We start from the raw sequence: 25,616 nt of genomic DNA, 5'->3' as shown, positions 1-25,616 counted from the left end.
GTGTAAGAGTGAAAGGGGCAGAGTGTAAGAAGTTTTTTTCCGGCCCTTCCAGCAGCAAACCCCAGATTTAATCTTAGCTTAATCACGGGACAATTTACAACGACCAATTAACCTATCAACTGGAATGTCTTTGGACTTTGGGAGGAAAACGGAGCACGCAAAGGATACCCACGCGGTCACAGGGAGAACATTCAAGCTCCTTACAGGCAGTGGTGGGAATTGAACCCCTCCCACTGATGTTGTAACGCATTGTGCTACCTGTTGAGTATCAATTATAATTAGGAGTGCAATCATCATCGCAGCACGTGTTTTCTCTGTTTGCACCTGAACACTGTGCATGGTCTTAAGGCCAATTTATACTTCTGAGTCGAATCTACACTGTAGGTACAGTGTAGCCGTGTACCCTACGCCCTAGCCTGATGTGCACCTCCCCAAAAATGTAACTACGTGTCGTGGCGACGCAGACCGCAACAACTGTGATTGGTACGCTTGGTAGCATCGCATTTCCTCCTACGCGTTTCCGGTTGCTTCTTCTCGTCAAATCGTCAAATCTACGTGCTGACATCCGAAAATATTTGAAATATATTTCCTCGTCCATGTCTGTCAGTGGCCAGACAAGCACAGAAAATTCATCCTCCTTCTGCCTCAATCCGTTCAATGGTTGTACACACCATCTGCTCCCACGTCTTCTCTTTTTTCTGCATTGCAGTAAAAGTAACTCTTGTTCAACGTTTATTAGCTCTAACTCCAATATGATGCGCTCAGTTTCAGTCGCCATTGTTTGAAGTACACAGAGAAACTCAACACAAAGAAACTAAACACAATGGCATAGAAACCCCACTGCCAACTAGCGTTTTGGCAGTGAATTGCAGAGCAATGCAGACACACCAACGCACAAGTATAAATGCTCACAACGGCGTAGGCCACTTGCGTAGGCTACGGCGTAGAGGCTACACAGAAGTACAAATCCGCCTTTACACTTGGCATTTATCCTCCGGAAAATGGCAAAAAGAATGCTTCCTATTCCTACCCCCGTAACATCTATGTGTCGTTGTTGGCTGCACAAAGTGGAAATAGAACCATTGAAAATCATCTCTCTAGTTACTGCCTTGACTATCATCACCGGAAATAAATTCAGGGTTGTCACAACTTGTGTGGAGAATTTTGTTTGTTTGATAAATCACTCACAATCAGTGTTGCATGTATACATCTTTTTCCAAGACCTAGAAACTACTGGAAATAGTTTACTTAACTGTGTGGTCGAATCTATCTATAATTTTAAATGACTGATATCTATTACTCTGCTCCAATGAGAAAGATTACAAATTTTCAAGTCTCCTTGAGTTTTCTGGTAAGTAGACAACACCTATGCTGCCTGTCTCCTTAACAACCATAATAGTGTGGAGTCCAATTGAGTTGGGAGCTGATTAATGATTTTATTAAATTGTTTCTTAAACTTCATGTCGCTGAAATAAATCACACAACTGTTGAGAGTGGATTCCGGTTCATTGGGTCATCGGTTAAATGAGGTGGCTGCTTATTTGAGACAGCTCTTAAAGAACAAAAACTAATCAAGAAAATAGCTAGGATTCCCTTTGTTTATTTTGGCTCAAGTGAACAAGGAGATTTGCTGAACAGTTTCTAACTAGGTTCAGTCGTGTGCACTTGTGTGACTGTTAAATACTCCACCGTGCTTAAAGTGAACAGATTTTAAACAGAATCAGTGCGTGTTTGTGTTCAAAAAGCAGTAATTTTTGTCACTGATACTTGTCGAGAAATAATCAGTAAGATAATTCAGAACTATTTTGCTCACTTTGGTTTCGAGCATTGAGGCTTGGAGATGCCAGAAACAGCCTGGAATTGAAAAGAAACAATTTCACTACTTCATCAGGTTTGGAACCATGAAGCATTTGAAGGTAATGAAGATTTGTAAGATGCAGTCATTGAAAGCATTGTATGAAGGTAGTCCTTTATCTGCACTAGATGTCTGCACTGATTTTGTTTATTTACTGTCAATCAAAAGTGCATGGCAGTGTACATTGAACAAATTCGTCTACTGACAACTAATCAGAATTATTACATAGTTTTATAGTAGGGTTCTAATTTGTTCTGTATTTCAGTTAAATACATATTTTGGCTAATTGGGACAGCCACTTAATTGGGCCAAAATGTACTGGTCCCTAGGTGTCCCAATTAACGAGTTTCAGCTGTATTTTTTTAATAATATTCTCATCAGACTGAGGGCTGGCTTCCAGGATTTTCTGAACTTGCACCTCTAAATCTTGTCTTTCACATCAATGTACTCACAATATATTCTGCTATTTACTTTTTTTGGCCAACACTTTTAATTTTTACATTTTTTTCATTTCAAATCTTATCAACATGCTTGTAGGACTGCCTTTGATGTATTAAAGAGTTAATTTGTCTCTTATCTGTGGTATCTGCAATTTATCTGATATTGTCCAAATCCAAATGACTGATATACACAATGAACAAAAATAAACCATATTGTGCATCATTAGACTTCAAACATTTTTTTTTACCGTTACTTCTCTGAATGTTCTGTCTTTGCCACAAGTTTTGTTCAGGTAACGTCTTTAATACAGTAACACATCCAAAGGTTTGCCAATTTTTATAAATGCACCTGAGAAAGCATCCTGTGTGGGTGAATCATGGCTTGATATGGCAGCTGCTCTGCCAGACACCACAAGAAACTGCTTAGAGCTGTGGACATAGCTTAGCACATCACAAACACTCGTCTCTCCTCCATCAACTCTGTCTACATTTCTTGCTGCCGTGGTAAGGGAACCAAAATAATTAATGACTCCCACTCTGGTCATTCTCTCTTCCTCTACCTCTCCCATCAGCCAGAAGGTACAAAAGACTAAAAACATGTACCATTAGGTTCGAGGACCTTCTATCCCAGTGTTATTAGATTATTGAAAGAACCTATTATACATTAAGGTGGACTCTTGACCTCACATTCTACCTCATTGTGGCTTTGCACCTTCTTGTTTGCCTGCACTACACTTTCCTTCTGACTGTAACACCACAATCAATCTTTTAATTGATTTTCCTTTGTACTATTTTGACATATTGACATGACGCTCTGTCTGCCAGACCAAGCGGATCTCCCAGTGGCTACCCATTTTAATTCCACTTCCCATTCCCATTCCGATATGTACATCCATGGCCTCTTCCACTGTCGGGATAAGGCCACACTTAGGTTGGAGGAGCAACACCTTATATTCTGATTGAGTTGCCTCCAACCTGATGGTATGAACATGGATTTCTCAAACTTCCAGAAATGCCTTCACTCCCAACACCTTCACCATTTTCCATCCCCTTGTCCCCCTCTCATGTTATCTCCTTGCCCACCCATCAACTCCCTCTGGTGCTCCTCTTCCTCCTCCTTTCTTCCATGTCCTTCTCTTTCACCAATCAATTTCTTAGCTCTTTGCTTCATCCCTCCCCCTCCAGGTTTCACCCATCATCTGGTGGTTCTCTCCTCTCCCCCCACCTTTCAAATCTACTCCTCAGCTTTTTTTTCTCCAGTCCTGCCGAAGAGTTTCGGCCCGAAATGTCGACTGTACTTTTTTCTATAGATGCTGTCTGGCCTGCTGAGTTCTTCCCGCATTTTATGTGTGTTGGTTTGATTAAAAAATTTGTTTGCTTGGCATGCAAAACATAGTATTCGTGTTACCTTGGTACATGTAACAATAATAAACCACTTCACTAATTTACCAATTCAAGGGTTCATTATGATCAAAGTGTGTATTCATATGCGACTCTGAAATTTGTTTTTCTCCAGATGGCCACAAAACAAAGAAAGAACATGAAAATCATTCAGAGAGAAATATCAGAACTCACTCCCCCTTTCAAAAAGGAGCAGCATCCGGATTATCAAGCCGCACCCCCCCCCCAAAGCCCCCACCCCTCCGCACAGAGCGGAATGGTATGAAAAGCAACATTTTTCATAAATAAGTGGGTGAGAGATTTGGAGAACTCTTTCCAAAACTTAGAGCAGTGATTCCAGTACCATTAAGCTCGGGGTCTGTGGACCCCGTGTTGGGAACCTCTAGCCTCGAGTCTTTTCAGCACTGTGACCACCAGTAATGTTCAGTGTGAAAATAGGACTGCAGCGACTCGGTGAGAGTAGGTCACTGACGTGCTTGCAAACATTTATAAACATTTTAAAATTACTCATTTCACAATTTAAGACTAATTTAGGACGGCAGCGATGAGTTGAAAGCTAGCTGATTTGTGTTAAGCTGATGTGCTGTAAAAGTCTAACTGATTTCCAATGAAGTTTTCTTGTCCAGTCACTGAAGTTGTACCTTTAAAATGTCCTCCCTTTTTTGATTGCTACTGCAAGACCATGCCAAGTCCTTTTTATACAAAATGCGCTGAATTTCTAGTATAACGACTGAACATTTTTGAACCAATTGTATAAAGTTTGTCATAAAGAGTGTGTGCCTTCTTGGCTTATATTTGTGAAGCAGAACTCAGCCTAGAGTCCACCAAATAGCATCTGGTTTTCTGTGTCCTGCTGGAATCTTCCTTTGATTGCTTAGAAATAAGAAGTTGCGCTTTACTCTGTTTTCACTGTTATTGGGGGGGGGGAAAAAACTCTGCCTTGTGTTTGTTTGATTTTGATATTGGGTAGAGTAAAGAGCAAAGTTCAGGTAGTAGCTTTACGTAATGTTCTTCATTCCATTTATTAGATCAGTGCTGGTCTTGAAGATGGGAGACAGGAAGAAGTGGGAAGAATGGATATTAAGAGGAAGTAGTGTACGCTGTTTATTTTGTGTAAGACTTTCCCTTGAAGCTGTTAAACAATTCGTGAGTTCATTATGTGATGTGATTTAAACTTGACATAACAACAGGGCCAATACACCACTGCACTTCTTCCCATGGGAATAGAAGAGAGAGGAATAAAAATAGTCAGGGAATATTGGCATCTTTGCTTGTTTATGTCTCTTGTCCTCAGAAGTTCTGCAGCCTCTTCACTTGTGAAATAAATATAGACTGAAATCTCTTGCAGAGAATTACTGTGTAATAATTCATCCTGAGTAGTTCTAGTGACATCATAAACAATAAGCTTGAAGTTTCAATGGTTTATGTACAAAGTAGATACCTGGGATTGAATAGCTGCCAAAACTCACTGCTAGTAATTTGTTCTACTTTGTAATGTCACATTAGGATTTTTACTTTTGCAACGTGCTCTGCTTTTAACTTTTCTTAACATATGAGTAGTCATAACAGATGAAAAACTTAATTGAATTGATTTTTTAAATTGTTCTATTTGTATGTCTGTCCTTCTGACAAATAACTTACTTCTTAAATAATATTCTTTTATCTACTTCTATCAGGGATGTACCTTGAAGAAAGATTTTGTTTAAGTATAACATGCAGTTCAGTTTTATGAGGGGGTATAGATAGGGTAAATGCAAGCCAGCTTTTTCCACTGAGGTTGGGTGGGACTACAGCCAGAGGTTATGGATTAAGGGTGAAAGGTGAAAAATTTAAGGGGAACATGAGGGGAAACTTCTTCACTCGGAGGGTCGTGACATTGTGGAGTGAGCTGCCAGCATAAGTGGTGCATGCGTCAATTTGAATATGTAAGGGAAGTTTGGATAGGTGCATGGATGGTAGGGATATGAAGGGCTATGGTGTCAGTGCAGGTTGATGGGAGTTGGCAGTTTAAATTGTGTCAGTGTGGACTAGGTGGGCTGAAGGGCTTGTTTCTGTGCTGTACTTCTCTGTGACACTGTGATATTGGCTGAGCATGCTTTCAAGTTGATGCTTGTACTATATAAGGATGTTGGGGGGGGTGGAATGCACATTAAAATGGTTTCTGTTCAGCGTAAGAATTTATAATAATAGTATCTGACCTCACAAACATATGCTCTAAGTTTTATGCATTGATATTGATTTTATAACAATTGGAGACTAAATTATGCTGGCTGTGGCCAACAGTTTTGATTGGAGCTGATGGTGTTTTACCAATCAAGACTTATTTGTGTAAAGGGGAATTGAGTTCAGCACCTGGAATCTTTCATTATCTTTCATTTTTTTGCAACATTTAAGAGAAGTTGGATAGGAAAACAGATGGCGGGGGGAATGGAAGGTTATGGTCCAGGTACAGTTTGATGGGACTGGGCGGAATGACAGTTCAGCATGGACTAGATGGGCCAAAGAGCCTGTTTCTGTGCTGTAGTGCTCTATTACTCTATCTGTTTACTTTATTGCTGTTCTCCCGATGGCAAGGCCCAATCTTGCTGAATTCCTATGTGTTGTAGGGGGATTTGCCTCTGGGATCCTGCATCAAGGAAGATTTAATGCAAGATATGAAGGCCCATTGATTTCACTGGGACTGCAGACCTCATGGACTTCATGGGGATTTCAGAGCACAGATTTAAGAGGCAGAGAATTCTAAATATATCTTTGCTTTAGTTTAGTTATTTCACATGTGTTTACATTCATTTCATTTTTGTTTAAAGAAACATTGCAATGTTTTATTTACAGCAATTAAAAAAAGAATTATACTGTAATGCAGCACACAAACAAGTCCTTTGGCGCTACTGGTTCAGGCCAACCACAGCATCTCTCTACTAGTCCCAATTGTCCACATTCGATCTCGTAACCCTTCAAGCTCCTGCTCACCCCCGTGTTCCTATCCAGGTGCTTCTTCACTGTTGCAGTTGTACCTGCCTCGACCACTTCCACTGGCAGCTCGGTCCAGGTACTCACTATCCCCTGTGTAAAGAAGTCGCCACTTGGGTCTATCCACTTTATCTATACGCCTCATGATTTAATAAATATCTGTGAGGTCACCCCTCATTTTTATATGCCCCAAGGAATAAATATCTACTGTGGCCAACCTTGCCCTATGTTTTATTGGAGATATTTTCAAACTGTTTAACAGTTCTGTGGCTCTCTGACTCCTCAGCTGTGTGCTCACCCAGGCAAAAAAAAACATCAATTTCTCCAAATTCTGGTCATTTCTCACCCCTCCCCCTTCATTCTTTTTCCATTTCCCATTCCCCTCTTACCCTTTCTCTTCTTTTCAATTGCCTCTCACCTCCCTTTGGTACAGTTATTCCCCTTTGTTCAAGAGCCTGATGGTTGAGGGGTAATAACTGTTCTGGAACCTGGTGATGTGAGTCCTGAGGTTCTTTCCTTTTCTCCCATGATCCACTGTCCTCTCATATCAGATTCCTTCTTCTCAGCCTCTTTCACCTATCACCTTACAGCTTCTTACTTCATCCCTCATTTCTCACCCACCTACCTTCCCCCTCATCTGTGCTCACCTATCACCTGTCATTTTGTACTCCTTCCCCTCCCTCTCCCATATTCTTATTCTGGCTTTTACTCCCTTTCTCTCCAGCCCTGATGAATGCTCTTGGCCCAAAACAGTAACTGTTTATACATCTCTGGTGATGCGTCCTGCCCTGCTGAGTTCCTCCAGCGTTGTGTGTGTGTTCCTTAAGATTCCCAACATCTGCAGAATCTCTTGTACTGCTTTCAAAAGGGATTTTAAGATTCACAAGTGGCAAACTTTGGCTTTGAGGCCTGTCAGGAGCCTGGCAGTTATTGGAGCAAGTCCTCCATAAGGTGTCCAGTCCCTATGCAGTGCTTACCACTGGTCTGAGGTACAGAAGATTAGCGCTCTGTATCCAGCCTTGGTGAGAATGGTCACGTTAGCCATACTTGCCAGTTCATACCACCAAGAAATGGTTATTTTACTTTAAATGTAATGGAATAAAAATAATGTTTATTCACATTTCCTCTGAAATAAACTGAATGAGATTAGAAAAAAGTAATACAGTAATTCATGGATTTCTTAAGTTCACAAAATCAATTAGAAGTCCAACTTAATGCTGTCAACATAACATTGCTATTTAGTGAGTAAATAAAATTAATGATATGTTTTAAGACGGAAGAATCATTAAATAAGGCATTTTACAGTAGTTTTAACATGCACGGAAATAATAAAGAAGAGATTGTCATGGGGAATGAATAAAAAATTTAAAATTATCAAAACTATGGCCGCAAGTTTCTTTGAACAGGAACCAGCTGTCCTTGGATAACAAACAAAATCTATTTTTACAAATGTCCAGATGGCAATTTTGTCCATAAGTCTGGAAGTGTACAAAGAAATCACTAAATATGATAACTACACCTCCTTGGGTGGCAGGGTGGAGACGCATCTCTCCCAAGGAGGTGTAAGGCACTCCATCCCTTCGCTAGCCTATGTATCACCCTTGGGCAAGGTGTAGCACCTGCTTGCCCCCTACCCCCCACCCCCGGTTAGGATCGCATCAAAGCCATGGAGCAGGTGGTGGATGGTCATATCAGCAACTGGTGCATATTACAAGTTCTGGTTATGTGACCACTGACGCCGAGCAGACAATCTCTGAAGAGTATTGATAATGGATGGGGGTCACCTGTCGTGTAAAGACAGTGCCCAGAAGAAGACAATGGCAAACCACTTATGTAGGCAAATATGCAAAGAGTAATCATGGTCATGAAACCATGAATGCCCACGTCATATGACATGAGACATGATGATGATACCGCCACCATATTGCAATGAATATTATCAAAAGAATATAAGACTGTTAAGAAAGAACAGTTGTTAGATGTGAGAAGAGAGAAAACTAGCTGTGCTATGTTTAGGAATGAATGTATGTACGTCGGTTGAACTTCTGATCATTATTATATGATGGGAGAAGCTCATTATGTGACCACTGATCATCACCTATTACCCCATCAGCCTCTGCGTCCGGCATATAATTCGTCGTAAATTCTGCCGTCATCACGGGATCCCAGCACATCTTTCCCATCACTCCCCCCACGTTCTACTTTCCGCTGGGGCCGTTCTCTGTGCACTCACTTGTCCATTCATCCCTCCCTACTGATATCTCACTCTCGGTACTTAACCTTGCAAGTGGAGTAAGTGATACACCTGCCTCTACACTACCATTCAGGGCCCCAAACAGTCCTTCCAGGTTAGGCGACACTGCACTTGTAAGTTTGTTGAGATCATCTACTGTATCTGGTACTCCTGGTGTGGTCTCCTGTATATCAGTGAGACCTGATGTAGATTGGGAGACTGCTTCATCAAGCATCAGAAAAAGCGAGATCACCCAGCAGCCACCTATTTCAATTCTACTTGTAACGGGATCCTGAATTACCCCTATGAACTGTGCTTTTAAAAGAGAGAGAGAGAGAGAGAGAGAGAGAGGTATCCAAAACAGGCACCTTGTTATTAAGAGAGCGAGAGAGGTGAAGACTGCTTGGAGCTGGTGTTGTGGTTTTTCTGCAGCATGTTTACACTTTTGCAAGGACACTGCCAGCTTCTGTGTTCTTATGGAGAGAGAAGGGAGGAGCTACTTGATGGACGGCTGGTGTTCAGCACGGTGAGATAAATAGAAGGTCAGCTAATAGACAGACAGACACATGGCTTTGGACACTGGATGAGCTTTGTTGTGCCATAGAAAGGTGGGTTTTCCGAGGATCGGTCAGGTGAATCAATCAGTGGCTCTCACAGTGTGGAAAAGGTGTGACCGGTGGGGAGTTATTAGTGTGTCCAACCCTTGCCTGGGTTGATAACTCAAGCACAGAAGACCGTCTCCTTTTTGTGGTCACATTCAGTGACTTTAAAGGAAGAGAAGAGAGGAGAAACAGGTTTGAAACAGAAGAATCCTAGTGACAAAGAGGTCACTGTTTGGACTCTCTCCTCTGTAGCCCATAAGGGTGAGTTTGAGTTCCATTGGAATACGAAGGTGTGACTGTCACGTAGTTAGTCCACATGTGTGGGTTCTCTGGTGAGGGGATTGCCTTTGTGAATACCACTTGTGTGTTACCCTTGTGTGGGTGTGGTAGTTCACTGAGGAAAGGCACCCCTGTGGCAAATCACTGTTGGAGTTATTTCGTATGTCGTGGAACTGGATAAGTAGCTATCACGTTGTGTGTTTTGGGTTGGTTCCCTTGAAGAGGGTCCTCTTGGTGATAGACTACTGTTGGTGATAATCCATACGTGGATTCTGTTAGAGTGTCCTGTGACCACCACTTTGGAATGACCTGTTGCTTAATTTGGGTGTGGTACCACTTGGGTTGAAAGGATATTCGTTGAAGATCACTGTCGGTGATACTTCGTGTGTGGAAGTCCGGAGATAAAACCCACTACTCTTGTTATTTTGTATTGCTGTCGTGGAATATGTGGAATATCAATGTAATTGCCTTCTCTCGACATTTACCCTGGATTACAAATCTCTCTCTCCATCACTACTTAACTCAATACCACGAACTGAACTGAATTTTACTCATCACCGTAAGATTGTATCCATTTATCCCTAGGCCACATATTTCCACATATATAATCATTGCTAACCTGTTTGATATATCTGCATTTATATGACTGTATTGCATAGTTACTAATAGATAGCATTAGTTAGTAGCAATACCGGACTCCAAAGTGTTTTCCATTTCTGCTGGTTCTTTAACCCGTCACTGGATACGTGACATACTTCCTATTCCCATTCCGACATGTCATTCCATGGCCTCTACTGTTGTGATGAGGCCACCCTCAGGTTGGAGAAGCAACACTTTATATTCCGTCTGGGTAGCCTCCAACCTGATGGCATAAGCATCAATTTCTTGAACTTCAGTAATTCTCTCTCACCATCACCATTCTTCAGGTTTCCTAATCTCACGTTATCTCTTTGCCTGCCCATCACCTCCTTCTGTTGTTCCTCCCACTTCCCTTTCTTTTATGGTCCTCTACTCTCTCCTATCAGATTCCCCCATTCTCCAGCACTTTGTCTTCCACCAATCAACCAACCAGCTCTTTACTTCACCCCTCCCCCTCTCCTGGTTTCACCTATTACCTACCACATTGTACTTCTTCCTCCCTTCCCCCTACCTTCTTACTCTGACTTTTCACCTTTTTTTCTAGTCCTGCTGAACAGTCCCGCACCAAGACATCTTTTCCATAGACGCTTCCTGGTCTGTTGAGTTCCTCCAGCATTTTGTGTGTGTGTGTTGCTTATATTATCTTTTAAGTAGAGGTATCTAGCAGTTTCGCCGGCTGGTGGCGTAGTGGCATCAGCGCTGGACTGCAGGGTGGAGGTTCCGAAGTTCAAATCCGGCTGGCTCCCCCCGGCACGCTTTCCATCCGTGCGGGGTTAAGAGCTGGTGATCTCTTTGAAAAAAAATCTCACCCAGCAGAAGGCAATGGCAAACCACTGCTGTAACTTGCCTCGTACGCGAATTCCAACTACATCACAACGGCGTGGGAGGAAGTTGTCCGCTACCAGAAAAAATTCCGGATGTGACCTACATTATTATCCAGAGGTTGGGTGTTTATAACCCAAGGATCCCTGTACTAAATGTATATGATGTTAAGAAAGAGAAGAAGGATAAGTTTAGGCTATGTAACTCAGGTAAAGAAAAATCCTTCACCAGCTTGATGGGCTGAGAATTTACTTGCTAAGTTTATGTAACTCTGCTGAAATTAAATACTTATTGTGATTTGGATAACAAGGACCAGTAATGTGATCAACTATCAATTTAATAGCACACAGTTCATACAGATCATCCAATGATTGGAATAGAAGTCATCGCCGACTGAGGGTCATTGAGGCAAGCTAATGTCCCCTGCCAAACTCTGGAAAGGATAAGGTAAATCAATATTACTTAAACACTGAAGGAGGTCTCTGTTTTATATTACTTTAGACATTAGATAAATTTGCTGTAAGGCAGGCATCTTTTAAGAGTACGGTCATTTTAACAGGAATAATCCTTAAAGTGTACAGTACTGTGCAAAAGTAATCTGTACCCTTGAGATAGACATATGTGTGGTGTGTGTATGTATATAAATATATATAAAGCCTTAGACTCTTGCACAGTACTGTATGTTGTGCCTTTTTAGATTATATTAACAGTGGAAATATATTTATGCTGAAAATAGTCACCAATAATCACAATATTAACTAATTTTATCACTAAATGTTGTCAGTGTGCATTGGCAAGTCTCATTTCTGATCTTTGTACTTTGGTTGTTTCACATTGAATGTGAAATGTGTGTAAAAGAATGGCATGTAGGAACTTCATTTTTATATTCTCAGTCAGAGATAATATTGATTAATTTAAGTTTAAAGACCTTCATTCAAATATCAACACTAATGCCATTTTTTTCATTATAACTGGGCTAGACTTTGTAAAGAAGGCAGTGAGGCCTACTGTTATAGCTCTAGATCACACACCAACAATTAAAAGTGGAAATTTGGAAGATGCTGTTGGAATAGCTTAGCTCATCCAAAAGCCATCTGTAATGATACTTTTCATAGTGAATTAGCATTTTTATAATGGCATGATGTTGTCCTTCATCAGATATGTGTTCATTCATATCTCCAGGGAAAGTTTTGCCTTGTCATTTTCAGAATTAGTTAACGTCTTAACCTGAAAACTCATAATCACTGCCAAATTATCTGTTTTTTTTTCTCTTTTACTCTTTCAATCTGATCTTTCCTTCCCTTTATTTACTTTCCTTCATGCTTTCGTGTAAGTGCTGTGATAAATGTGAATGGTTTCTTAGTTTGATGAATGAGATGCACTGCGCTGTTGAGGTCACCCTATCTAAATGATTTTGTATTGAAGAAGAAAATATGATCAAATAGTTGTACATTTAAATGAAACTATACTAAAATTCTAAGTTCATTCTTTGAAGAAATGTATGTTATGGTATCCCGCACACTTTAAATTAGTTTGCAAGGAATCTGCAACTATAATTGGTGGTATACAGGAATTTTTTAAAAATGTAATTTTAGATGTTTATGAATTAGTCAACAGTCACGGTGAAAGATTAGCCGGACGAAAAATTTGAACAAGGATCTTGCTGAAAGAAGTGGGTGCTAGCGGCTCATAATGATTTGCTTCCTTGTGCGGAGCATTCCAGAGCTGTGTTGTCCCTTCACCAAATGGACATCTTGGATTATGATGGCAATCAGTGCAAGCCTGCAGGTGGGTTTTGTCCCAGCAACAAATCTTGGCAGCATGGGTTGCAATCTCTGCTCACTGAATTTGCAGCAGCTGCCAGCAGTTTGCTCGCACAACAATCACGATTGTGCTTCAGCCGTGAAAAGAACAATCGTCTTGGCAGGCAAACAGCAGCAAAGCCTGAATGGAAGGAAGTAGAGTCAGCAGAAGAAAACGGTCAAGTAGGCTGTTGCAAAAGCTGAGATGTGAATCGTATTCAGTGAACTAAATTGTTGCTAGTGAGGAAATGCTGTGCACCACAGAGGGTGTGGTAGTGGGAGGAAAGGGTGTGTGCTGACGGTCCTTGAGACTTCTTGGCAGGACGTGACTCAGATCGTGACCTCCAGTCTTGATGTTCTGAGGAGTATGGGAGAAATGCAGGCGTTTTAAAAAAAGACCATGGCCTGTTGAGGAATATGAAGGCAAGAGTTGCAGCTTTGCAAACTCTCCCTTGAGAATATTAATTCCAGTTGCAATCCTTGCACTACGTCCCCTCACTCCCAGTTACACAGGTGTACACCCAGTAAGACAGACAGTCGTTGATTTTGGAACGCTGCTATTTGCAAAAGAAATCCCGTGTCCCTATTTCAACGGGGAAGTTACCCAGTTGGAAGAATGGGAGCTCTCTTGTGCCTGCTGTTTTACAAGCTGGAGGAGGGAGCCTTTCATCTGATGGGTATGCAGAGCTACACAGGTCGAACTGAAGCCAGAGTAGAGTCAGTAGTAAATCGCAAGTCTTATCACTCTCTCCCCCCCCCCCATTGATATATCCCGTTTTGAAGTCTCCTGATTAATGCATGTTAATGTATACTTGTGCTGATTTATTTCCCTGTGTGTATCATACATACACTTCTTTAGTAGTGCATCACTGAAGGAATTCTTAAAGAGAGTCTCCTTACCCCCGCCTTTGAGCTAAATCACCAAGACAGGAAGAGAAGCAAAACAAGGGGATGGAAATGAAATGATGGTGGAAGAAGAATACGCTGTTTCATTGTGCTTGCCACCACTGATGATGCGGATGGCAAAAGGGAATAGGTTAAGGGGGCACATAACAGAGTAATAATGGCATACAGCTAACACTTGTCTGTCGGCCTTGTAGAGCAGATACCAAGCTCTAAAGCAAAAAACATTGAAGTTGTGATCAAACAAGAGAAAATCTGTAGATGCTGGAAATCTGAGCAACACACACAAAGTGCTGGAGGAACTCAGCAGGCCAGGCAGCATCTATGGAAAAAAGCACAGTCGATGTTTCGGGCCAAAACCGAAAGATGTAATCAACCTTATATTTGTAATTAAGATTAGTTTTTTAAAAAATTTCTTTACTTTCCTTTAATTCAACTTTGTTTTGAAGTTTCCAACCAAAAGATTGAGGAGGTGGCCGTGCAGGACCCACATTATTGTGGCAGAGAGAATATCTAGGGTGGTACAACATCCTGTGGAAATTTTGTATTAAACCCATTTTTCATCATGTTGCGCTGAACAATCCAGAATTCTGTAATCAACTTCTTGACATAGGAACCCAGACAGTCAAATTGATCAAATAATTTCTTCATACAGATGTTTGGGACTCTACTTAAACCCACAGTATTTTATGATATGGAAATCTGCACTGCATTGGGAAGAAATCATTATGACAAAATTTGAGCTGCTGTTGATGATAATAGTGAACACTAACAGTAGCAGTTCTGAGCTTGAGCTATTTATAAACAAGGCATGGGAGATCCGCTGCTGTAGTCAGATTATTTCAGATTGAAAAAGATATCCTTTCTCATCCTTTAAAAATGTAGACATAATTAAAAGCTAAATACTACAGAATCTGGTAAAATGAAATTAAACAAAATTCTTTGGAAACAGTCAGATAAGGGTGCATCCTTGTTGGAAAAAAACGTAGGGATACCTTTTTTCCCATTATTAAGCTGTCTACGTGTTCTCTAATTGCATTGAAAATGTTAGATTTCTTTCCTGCTAAGTCAGCGCAGTGATTGAAATGGAAAGTGAAACAGATTTCCCATTCTGCTTTCTTTTGCTGTAACTGTTTTCTCTATTTCTCCTTAGCTGAGAAACAGAATTTAATCTGTTTTGTTCAAGATCAGAGGCACGGTCTCCCAAAGCGAACAGATCTATTTTCCTCATGAAGAAATGCCCTCCCATTTCAGTTAGACTTACCTGTCTCTTGAAATGCATTGAAGTTACATTTTGCCTTTCACACCAAGCTTCAACATTTTATCAATATTCAAAAAAAATTTCTTAGCTCCACAGAGTTAGAGATAACATCAACTCTTTCCATTACACATTGACCTAATCTATTATCTTTTTAGATAAAGGCCAATGGAATTTCTGAATCATAGTGCCTGATTAAGATTTCAGGCACAAATATTTTAAATTGTGCAGACAAGTATGACAATACTGAAAAGGAATTATGTATATGCTTTTAGAATTCTAGGTTTATTTGATCTCCAGTAGCGATATATTTGATCCGTTGTTAGTTTATAGTTAATCAGTATTCAACACACTGTGTTAAGAGTTGTGCCAAAAAGACATTACGCTATTTTGAATTGCTGCTGGTGGTACAAATATTTGGTATTTTTGATAATTGGAACACTTGGAATCATGTCATGTGTTAAGATCAAAGTTTTCAACATTGAGGCAAATAATCAAATGAATATTTAGTGAAGTGTTTGTATTTCTAATGTAGAGTGATTGATGCTTATAAAATCTTTGGTGCTATGATGTTGAGAAGGTACATGGAAAGACGCTCAATGAGAATTGATGCAGATTGACAGTTATTACTGTATATTTGCAATAATTGCTCTGCTTGTAAGTACTAAAGGCTTTGTTATTGGAATGATTTAGTAACAAGCATGTATTTAGTATACATGTTAATAGCATATATCTTTGCTGTCAAAAATTAAGCTTTCTTTAATATTTTAGCAAATTTCATTTGTGAAAAGAAAAATTATAAGAACAAACTATGGTTGATCTAAAAGTATAATACCCTTATTTTGAATCTGACTCATTTACATTAAACTTCAGTGCATTGAAGTTCATTTAGACTATAAGTGAAGAACATAAAATCTTTCGGCTAAATGTGTAAGTTACTATTTTTATAGAAATTTTGCGCATTTCTTTAGCAAAAAATAAATTGCCAGCAGTCAATTATGACAACAAGGAAATAAAACCAATTAATGTACCAATACTATTAGATACTAGATAAGTATATTCTTCAAAAAAAAATTATCCCTTTCACAAATGATATTTTCTATACTTAACTAAAATTATTAATTTATATTTATTTGATGAATAATATGCATCAATTATCAAATTCCTAAAATTTTTGCAAACTAAACTAAAATTAGACGTTTCTAATGTTACATTATGCACTACGATAATTGTAAATCTTCTCAACTTGCTGCTTTTAAATCAAATTGTGAGCATCAATTCCTGACAATTATCAAAAATTGTTTCTCAGCAATTGGTAACATAGCCTAGGAGGTCTGTTGTTAATTCCATAGTAAGAGTCGCAGGGAATATGATTAACCTGCGGGTCATCTCTTAATGTAATTATTAATGATTGATTCTGTTTATCCTTGAAATCGATATGAGAAGCGAAATGGCTTGGAAAGTATTAGGGTTTGATTTCTTTTCTCTCACAGGAATGATTCTTAGACAAAGCTAAGGCTAACTGTATTGGGATAGGAAAATCATAGAATTTGAAGGCAGTTTTAAACAGACGTTTACAGTATGCATCTTGTGTGATATTTCCCTTGTGAATGAATGTGACATAGATCAGTTAAAGATTATGATTTGGTATGGTAACATCTCCTGCCACTAATAGTTAAGCCGGTGTATGGAGTAATTGATCTGCCTGTGAATGTTCCAATGTAAAAACAATTCAGGCTATTTGAACTATATTTTACAAGTGTGCATGGGACCTTTGGGACCGTATATTGAAAAATGTAGTTGTATGGCAATTCCATAGGAACCCAATTAAAACAGATTGACTCAGTGGTTTCCAATTTTTCATTTTACAAAAATTTAATGTACAGTTTTTTAATAGAATTTCACACAAGAATATAGTTTACAATACCTTTAATCAGTAACATGATAAGTGTTTATTTGAAATTACAAGGCGAATACCACAGTGCACAGGCAAAGAGCTTCTGGGTGCTTAAGACAACTGCCTGCTTAAACCCTAATTCTGCTCTTTTACTTTACTGCTTGTTTTTTTTATTTGTAAGGCAAACATCAAGCATCACTTTTGTGATAAAGTAATTATCTTGAGGGAAAGTTGCCCTTTGTTTAGATTTCAGTCATTACAAGAAAAACAGTGCAACATGTGAATGAAAGATATTTCCAGAGAAATCATTTCACTTGACCTGTAAAAGTTTTGGAAAAAATGATTGACGGATTTTTTTTTGGAGAGAGGTGTTTTCATTGTATTGCCAATATTAGTCCCAATAAAGCAATTACAACCAGTTCTTCAGTGTGCTGAGTACAATGTATGTTAAAGCTTCTTTAAAAAGTAATTTCAAGTCATTTTGTAGAATTCTTTAAAATATAAAATTGGCATTGATTTTAAAGTGGAGCATTTCAGAATTATGCATTTAATCATTTTATTGGTTCCTTGGCATTCAGAGTCTAATATTATTAGACTAAGCTGAAGATTCATACCACTGTGATAGAAAATGGTCATTATTTTCCTAGTGCTGTAAAATCTCGGTTGTTTGTCAATAGGCATGCAGAGCTTTTAGGTGTTCCAAATAAGCTCTCTTTTGAAAATCAAAGTTGTGGCTGCGTGATATCAGCAACTCTTCCTGTCTCATCTGTTGCGTGCAGCTCATTACAGACAATGGCTGCCCTGTGGAATCCGTGGATTCCTGTTTGCTAGTAAAGTACTCTATTCTGTTCATGCAGTTCGTACTTAAACACTAAGAATCATAATGCCCAATTTGTGTAATCACAACTTAAATCACTATCATATGTGAAGTAAATAGTAAAAATGACAGGCTGGTTCTTGGCTGCTTATGAAGGTGCTTACTGGATCTCTTATCTGTTACTAACAGGCTTCTGCTTTCTACTTTTACAGAGGAGACTGCTTCACATGGTTAACATGGCAGCGAGACTTCATCAAAAAGTGAGTTCCAATGAAAATATCCTGACATACAAGTATGAATCAAAAAAGCAACAACATTACAAATGAGTTCACATATATAGCAGTATTGTGCTTTTCCCCAGTGTCCAGCAGTCACTGTTTGGTATCTAGTTGACAAGATTGATGCTGCAGTGTAAATCTCTGTAGCGCTGTCATGGCTGGTAACAGGCATCAGTGGACCTTTCCCCATCACAAATCTATCTTCTGTTGAATAGAGATTAATAAGATGAAGCACTATTCTTCCATATGTTGAGTTTTACTGCTTCTCACCCACCCCCACCCCACTGAAAATATAAAACAACACAAATAATTAGAGTTCACAGTAGAATTACACCTTCTTCCATGGTCAAGCTGAAATCGAGTCACTCAGGTACTGTACATTTCAGATATTAGCTAGCCTAAGCTGCACTGGGATGCCGATGAGCAAGAGAGAATGGTTACTTTTCTGCTTATGTGGCAGCAGAGGAGAGATACCTTGATGTACTCATGTATCAAAATCATTTAAACAGAATCAGGTCACTGTCCTAAAGGACACACTCTTTTCTGTTAATGCATAAAGAATGGGGAATGAGCGAGACCACACGATGAAATGGCATTTGCTGAATGAAACTAACAGCATGAGGCCCTTGTATGAAGTTACAACATCATTTACATGTTTTATTTCTCAGGTGCGTTAATTCTTGCTGCTTGAATCATTGATCACCTGTCATTCGATTTCAACATTTGACGAATTATTTTTTCATTTATCTTTTATCCCAGTGTCACTTTATATTGTGACCTTCCTGCAGAATAATGTGCAAGATGTAAACAGCTGTTGCACCTTGTAGATTATTAATTATATGGTATTAATTTGGGGGGGGTTATATTATTTTGATGGTTATTAATTGTGCATCATTTGCAATTTAAAAGGTAGGAATGTGAATGGCTGAATAATTACCACTATGCAAGTCAATAAACGGTGATGTATTTAAAATACACTTCCTGTAAAGTTGATAGACATGTGCTCTTTAGTAAATTATATGAATGAGGATTACATTAATATACATCTTAGAAATAAAAATATATTAATGATTAGAGGTAATTTGTGAATTTGTTTACAAAACATAAGTAAGTTACTTAGTGCCTTTCAAATATCTCAAAGCAAGTTGCAAATTTTGAGTCTGTAGTACGTGCAAGACCTTCCTTGTGCATAGCAAGCTCCCACTAACAATGATATTGTTTTGACCAGATAATCTGCAGTTTGGGTTTGTTTAAGGGAGGAATGTTGACCAATACAGTAGATATAATTTGCGTCCTCTTCCAAGTCATAACCAGGAGTCTCTGACATCCCTATAAATGATCAAATGAGGCCTTTGTATAAGGTGTTACCCTTAAAATGGCAGCGATGACAATGCAGGGCTCTTCAGTGCCACACTAGGGTATTAGCTTCGAATTTTCTGCCTTGCACCTAAAACCTTATGTTCCAAAGTGAGAATGCAACTATATGTGTGAAATGTAAAAGTGGTAAATATTTTCATCCTAAGCACAAGAGATCTGCAGATGCTGGAAATGTTGAGCAACACACACACAATTTTGACAGAACTCAGCAAGTCAGGCAGCGTCTATGGAAGGGAATAAACAGTTGATGTTTTGGGCTGACATCTTTTTGCCTGGATTTGTTGAGTTCTAGCAATATTTTGTCTGTGTGACTAAATATTTTCATCTTTTCTTTATCAAAAGGCAAAATTTATGTATGGAGTTTATACGACTGTTTTTATACCGTTCTTGCCATAGTTATAAAATGTAAAATAATGTTATTTCAATATTGTACATTTTGTGTAATGACTATTGTATTCCAAAACTAAACTTCCTCTGAGCAATCTATTTGTAGTGTTTCGTTTTAACTCTGTGATGAGCTCCTTCTCATGTAGCAGACTGCCTGTGGGAATATTGATGGTCTGCTGCAGGAAAAGCGCTAGACTAACCGTACATAATGAAGAACTGTGTGTTGCCAAGAGTGGCTCTAAAAATTAGGTGACTAATAATAAGTTGCTAGCATTTAATAGTAACACAGCACGGTAGCGTAGTGGTTAGTACAATGCTTTACAGCGCTAGTGATCATCAATCAGGATTCAATTCCCATTGCTGCCTGTAAGGAGTTTGTATGACCACGCAAGTTTCTTCAGTGTGCCCTGGTTTCCTCTCATTTTCCAGGATTGGATGAGTTGTGAGCATGCGATGATGGTACCACTTGTGGGCTGCCCCCGGCCCAGACTTCGTTGATGTGATCTGACAGCTGATGCGTTTCACTGTATGTTTTGCTGTACATGTGACAAATAAAGCTGGTCTTCGTAAAGCTGTTCTTTATTTTGCTTAGAGGGAGGTTTGTGTGGAGAATTTACTTCTGACTGTGAAGAGCATGGTAACAAAGTATGCACTTTCCTTTGATAGAACAGAACACAGTGGTGGTAAGTTAAAGTATTTGGGTGTATTGTGCTGCTTAAATATTATTACTTACGTGGCGTCTTTTTCAATTTAGCTGAATGGTCAGTTTCCCCATGGCTGTTCCTTAGATCATTGGCAGCATCCTTCTTGGTTTTCTTCCTCTTTTTGATGTCATTTTAAAGTAATACAGTTAGTAGAAATTGTGGAAGGAGTGGAAACCTTGTTAAAGTTTGCACATCACAGGCTGATTATTTGCCTTCATACACCTGTTGCGCTTTTTCAGGCCTATTGCATGAAGCAAAGTTCAAAGTTCAAATTGCATTCATTATCAAAGTATGTATACATTATACAACCTTGAGATTTGTCTCCTTACAGGCAGCCACAAAACAAGAAACCCAAAAGATCCCATTAGAAACTGACAAACACCCAGTGTGCAGAGAGAGACTGTTGGGGGGGGTGGGGGGACACAAATCAAGCAAACAATAGAAGTAAGCAAATAGCATTTAGAGTGAAAGTGGAGCAGTTGGAGCAGGCCCACAGTCTCAGGCTCAGTTCAGCACGTAGCAGAGCAAATGTTGCGGAGTACGCAGTCACAAAGCCCAGAGCAGTTGGAGCAGGCTCAGAGCCTCGGCCTTAACGCAGCTAAGAGTGGAGCAAATGTCACGGAGCCCACTGACCCGACGCCCAGAGCAGGCCCACAGTTTCTGCATCAGAGCAGCAAAAGAGCAGAGTAAATGTTGCAGAGCAACAAGAGAGCTGGCCCAACTTTCGCCTCTGCTTACGACACCCTCCAGGGGAAATGCAGCTGAATATTCATCGCTTTATGTCCTCTATACGTTCGTGAGGAGTTATTAGCTAAAACAAACATCGGTCTTTATGTGTATTCTCTTTCAGACAAACCTGTCAGTTAAAATTATCCTGACGTAGAAAAATGCCTGAATGGTGTTTTTTTTTTCTTTTTCTCATTGGTCCTCTGTACTTTGATGGAGTGAAATCTCTTTATACTTATAGCCCTCATGCCTTTCGGGTGCCATCAGTATTTCTTTGAGGTTTGTGAAAATCCAATTGTATAGTAAGATTGGGCAGCCATGTTATGCTATGTTGCTGCTGAACATGGAAGGAAATAAAGGTGCAGGTCCCGTTGCACTGTGAATCATATATTTAACACATCTATGCACAGCAATTGGTTAATATTGCAGGAGTTTAGAAAAAAACAGAGACATACAAACTGAGGGCCTCATAACATGACAGCTATCTCTACAATGGAGGGTTCAGGTGTCATTTAAATCCTCTGAGCAAGGTTTAATTGACACAGTTTGTGGATTCGACTTGCGTTGTGATGCGTTTCTGATCTCCGGTCGTTCCTTTTTCTGGTGCTGTTTTGGGCAATTTTGATTGGGATGGCCTGTGGATAATGGACAACCTGTGGATAATGGACAACACAGCCCTATATTAAACTGAACAGAGCTCAACTAAATATGCCTGGACTCTTTCGATTTTGTGTTTTATGTTCTGTGCTTTTCACACTTTTTTGCCATTTGTGTGATTTTTTTTGCGTGTGGGGGGTGGGTTTGATGTTTTTCTGTGAATGGATTCCACGGTTTTCTTTGTTTTGTGGCTGTCTGGGAAAATGCATCTCAAAGTTGTATACTGCATATTTACTTTGGTAATAAATGTACTTCAAATCTTTGGAGTTCTTCCTTATTTACATTATAGAACTTTATGTAAAAAAGCATTAAATATGAGGCTATGAAATTCAGCAGTAGAGCTGGATGTAAACTTCTAATGAAAAATACAGCATGTTATTTAGGTCCGTGTGAAATGGACAAACTTCTCAAACAGCACATATGCTGGATAAACTCAAGAATTTTACTGACAGGTTTATTAAGTAGTTTGCATAATATTTAGGATCAAAATGAAACTCTCACACACTCACTGTGTGAGAGAGCAACGCTGACAAATAAGCAGGTCAATAATTTCATGCATTGCATGAAACAAATTGAATTTTCTCAATTTTAATTGGGCTGTTTACCTCAAAATTGTGCATTCCACATCTGGATTATCGAACTTTGGGACCCTTGCATACCAAAGTGGTATGGTAACTGTTTCACTTTAAAGCATTGTTTCTCGATATATCATGATTGGTTGCACTTTTCCATTAGTGTCATTGCGCTTTTAAGAAGTGCAGATTTCAAAAGCTGTGTCCTCGCAATATGATCATCTGCTCGTCACTTTTAAAGGAGCAATTTCTGTTCTGCAGAAGAACCCTGAGCTAATGAGAATCTACTAATGGACCGCTGTAATTCCTTTTAGCTAGATTTGCTGTGTTAAGACGTGTTACTGTTCAAATTAATTCTCAACTATGCTACATTTACAAGTATTGATGTTGTAACTGTTCCAAACTTTTTATAAGCCTGCTTTAGTGCAGAAGAATGTGAGGGAGTTTTCTCAAATTAGTGAAATTAGTTTGTCATTTAGAGAACAAAGTAAAAGTGAGGTAGTGATTGAAGTTTCCAATTTTATGGAAATTAGAGAACCGTTTTTTTGTCAATGTTAATGACGTTGCTGAAGTAGCAGGGCATTGTAGCATATATTCAAGTCATTTGAGTTTCGACCTTGAACTCTTGTTTAGTTGCACCAACTGAATTGAGTTGCTGTAATTCTTGAAATAATATTGTTAAGTAGTTAACAACCCACTTAGGCTTTTTAAAGTGCTCTGAAGTTTGTTAATCAGCTATAATCCGAGAACAAGCTCAGCAAAAGATGCAAACAAGATTCTTTGCAGACTGGAACTCTTGAGCAACAACCGCAGAATACTGGAGGAGTGCAGCAAATCAGGCAGCATGTATGGAGGGGGGATAAGCAGTTAAAGTTTTGGGCCGAAACCCTTCAGCGGGACTTGGAGCCAGAATAAGGTGCTGGCGTGGAGGGGAAGGAGTACAAGCTGATAGGTTGATAGGTGGGGGCAGGTGAGTGGGTAGAGCAGGGGAGGGGAGAGGGAGGAGGATGCTGGGAGGGGACGGTTGGAAGGAGAATTGGGCTGAAGAAGGAGGATTCTTAGAGGAGAGGACGGTAGATTTTGGAACAAAGGGAAGGAGAAGTGGGACCAGAGGGGTTTGATGGGCCAAAGAGGAGAAGAGAAAGGATGAGAGAATAACTAGGATGAAAAAAGAGGGAGGGAGGGAGAATTTACTGGAATTTAGGGAAATTATTATTCAAGCCATCAGGCTGGAGGCTAACCAGATAGAGTATGAGTTGTTCAGGACAGCTACACAATCATCTGGTTCCAATGAAGGATCTTCTATCTGAACTGTTAGCTCTGTATTTCTCCCCATAGGTGCTGCCTATTATGTTGAGTATTTCTAGCCTGTTCGGATTTTATTTCAGATTTTCAGCATCTGCAGTTTTGTGTGATTTTTCACTGATTTCTACATACTTTTGGAGTCTGCCCTGAATTCATAGCCTTCTACAATACTAGATTAAACTCATTCTGCAATCTTTCTGCTGACCCCATTGAATGAATCACGTTTGATCCAGGACATGTAGTAAAGTGCTATATGTATCTGAACCATATCATTTGATAAACTTGTATTCTTTTGTTTTACTTTGCACTGAGCACACACACTTTTGCCCTTCCCTCACATTCAACAACATTGCTGGACTTGAGCTGAAAGACGAGTGAGTGTTCTTTATCACAAAGCCATGGTATAGCAGCACAGCTCAAGTCTGGCGCAGTCTTTGTGAAATTTACATTTGTGTTGAGAACCATATAACAATTACAGCACGGAAACAGGCCATCTTGACCCTTCTAGTCTGTGCCGGACTTACTCTCCCCTAGTCCCACTCACCTGCACTCAGCCCATAACCCACCATTCCTTTCCTGTCCATATAGCTGTCCAATTTAACTTTAAACAACAACATCGAACCTGCCTCAACCACTTCTGCTGGATGCTCGTTCCACACAGCTACTACTGTCTGAGTAAAGAAGTTCCCCCTCATGTTACCCCTAAACTTTTGCCCTTTAACTCTCAACTCATGTCCTCTTGTTTGAATCTCCTCCACTCTCAATGGAAAAAGCCTATCCACGTCAACTCTATCGCCCTCATAATTCTAGATACCTCTATCAAGTCCCCCCTCAACCTTCTACGTTCCAAAGAATAAAGACCCAACTTGTTTAGCCTTTCTCTGTAACTTAGGTGATGAAACTCGGGTAACATTTTAGCAACTCTTCTCTGTACTCCCTTTAATTTGTTGAAATCTTTCCTATAATTCGGTGACCAAAATTGTACACAATACTCCAAATTTGGCCTCACCATGTAGGTTTCTTCATAGAAATTCATTTTCCTCCCCTTCCCAAAGGCATGTGGGTTGTTGGGTTGAATGGCCATAGTACATGGAATATAGAGTACAGTGCGTTATGGGCCTCTTGCCCTTTGATGTTGTGATAATCTATATTCACGTACTCCATGACCAATCAAACCCTATCCCTCTGCATAGCCTATAACCCTCCATTTTCTTACATCCCTGTGCATATATAAGAGTCTTTTAAATGTATTTCTTGAATCAGCCTCTACCATCACCACCAGCAGTGAGTTCCAGGGCCCCACCACTCTCTGTATAAAAACCCTACCTCTGATTAATTAATTCATTATGTGCCTTGTTGTATGGTGTGGCCAATCATGGTCCTTGACCAAGACTGTTCTTGGCAAATTTTTCGACAGAAGTAGTCTGCCATGGCCTCCTTCTGGGCAGTGCCTTTACAAGACAGGTGACCCCAGCCATTGTCAATACTCTTCAGCGATTGTCTGCCCGGAGTCAGTGGTTGCAAAACTAGAAATTGCAATGTGCACCAGCTGCTCATACAGCCACCCGCCACCTGCTTCCGTGGCTTCACGAGCCCCTTATTGGGATGGGGGGGCACTAAGAAAGTGCTACACCTTGCTCAAGGGTAACCTGTAAGGTAATGGAGGGAAGGAGCGTCTTGCACTTTCTTTGG

General features: G+C 39.7%; 1 protein-coding gene across 1 annotated transcript in view; it reads left to right on the top strand.

Annotated features, from left to right (window-relative positions):
* The window catches only part of mgmt (O-6-methylguanine-DNA methyltransferase), a 418,441-nt gene that overhangs the window by 17,201 nt on the left and 375,624 nt on the right, over positions 1-25,616 (top strand). Inside the window, exon 2 of the mRNA XM_063071805.1 lies at positions 18,131-18,178. Within this exon, the coding sequence (XP_062927875.1) occupies positions 18,146-18,178 (33 nt within the window). The 5' untranslated portion in view covers positions 18,131-18,145. The remainder of the gene's footprint in view (positions 1-18,130; positions 18,179-25,616) is intronic.

The sequence above is a fragment of the Mobula hypostoma genome, chromosome 19 (assembly GCF_963921235.1).
Source record: "Mobula hypostoma chromosome 19, sMobHyp1.1, whole genome shotgun sequence".
In the NCBI taxonomy this organism is placed as follows: Eukaryota; Metazoa; Chordata; class Chondrichthyes; order Myliobatiformes; family Myliobatidae; genus Mobula; species Mobula hypostoma.
Note: the sequence above shows the minus strand (reverse complement) of the source record. Positions and strands in the feature narration are given on the sequence as shown.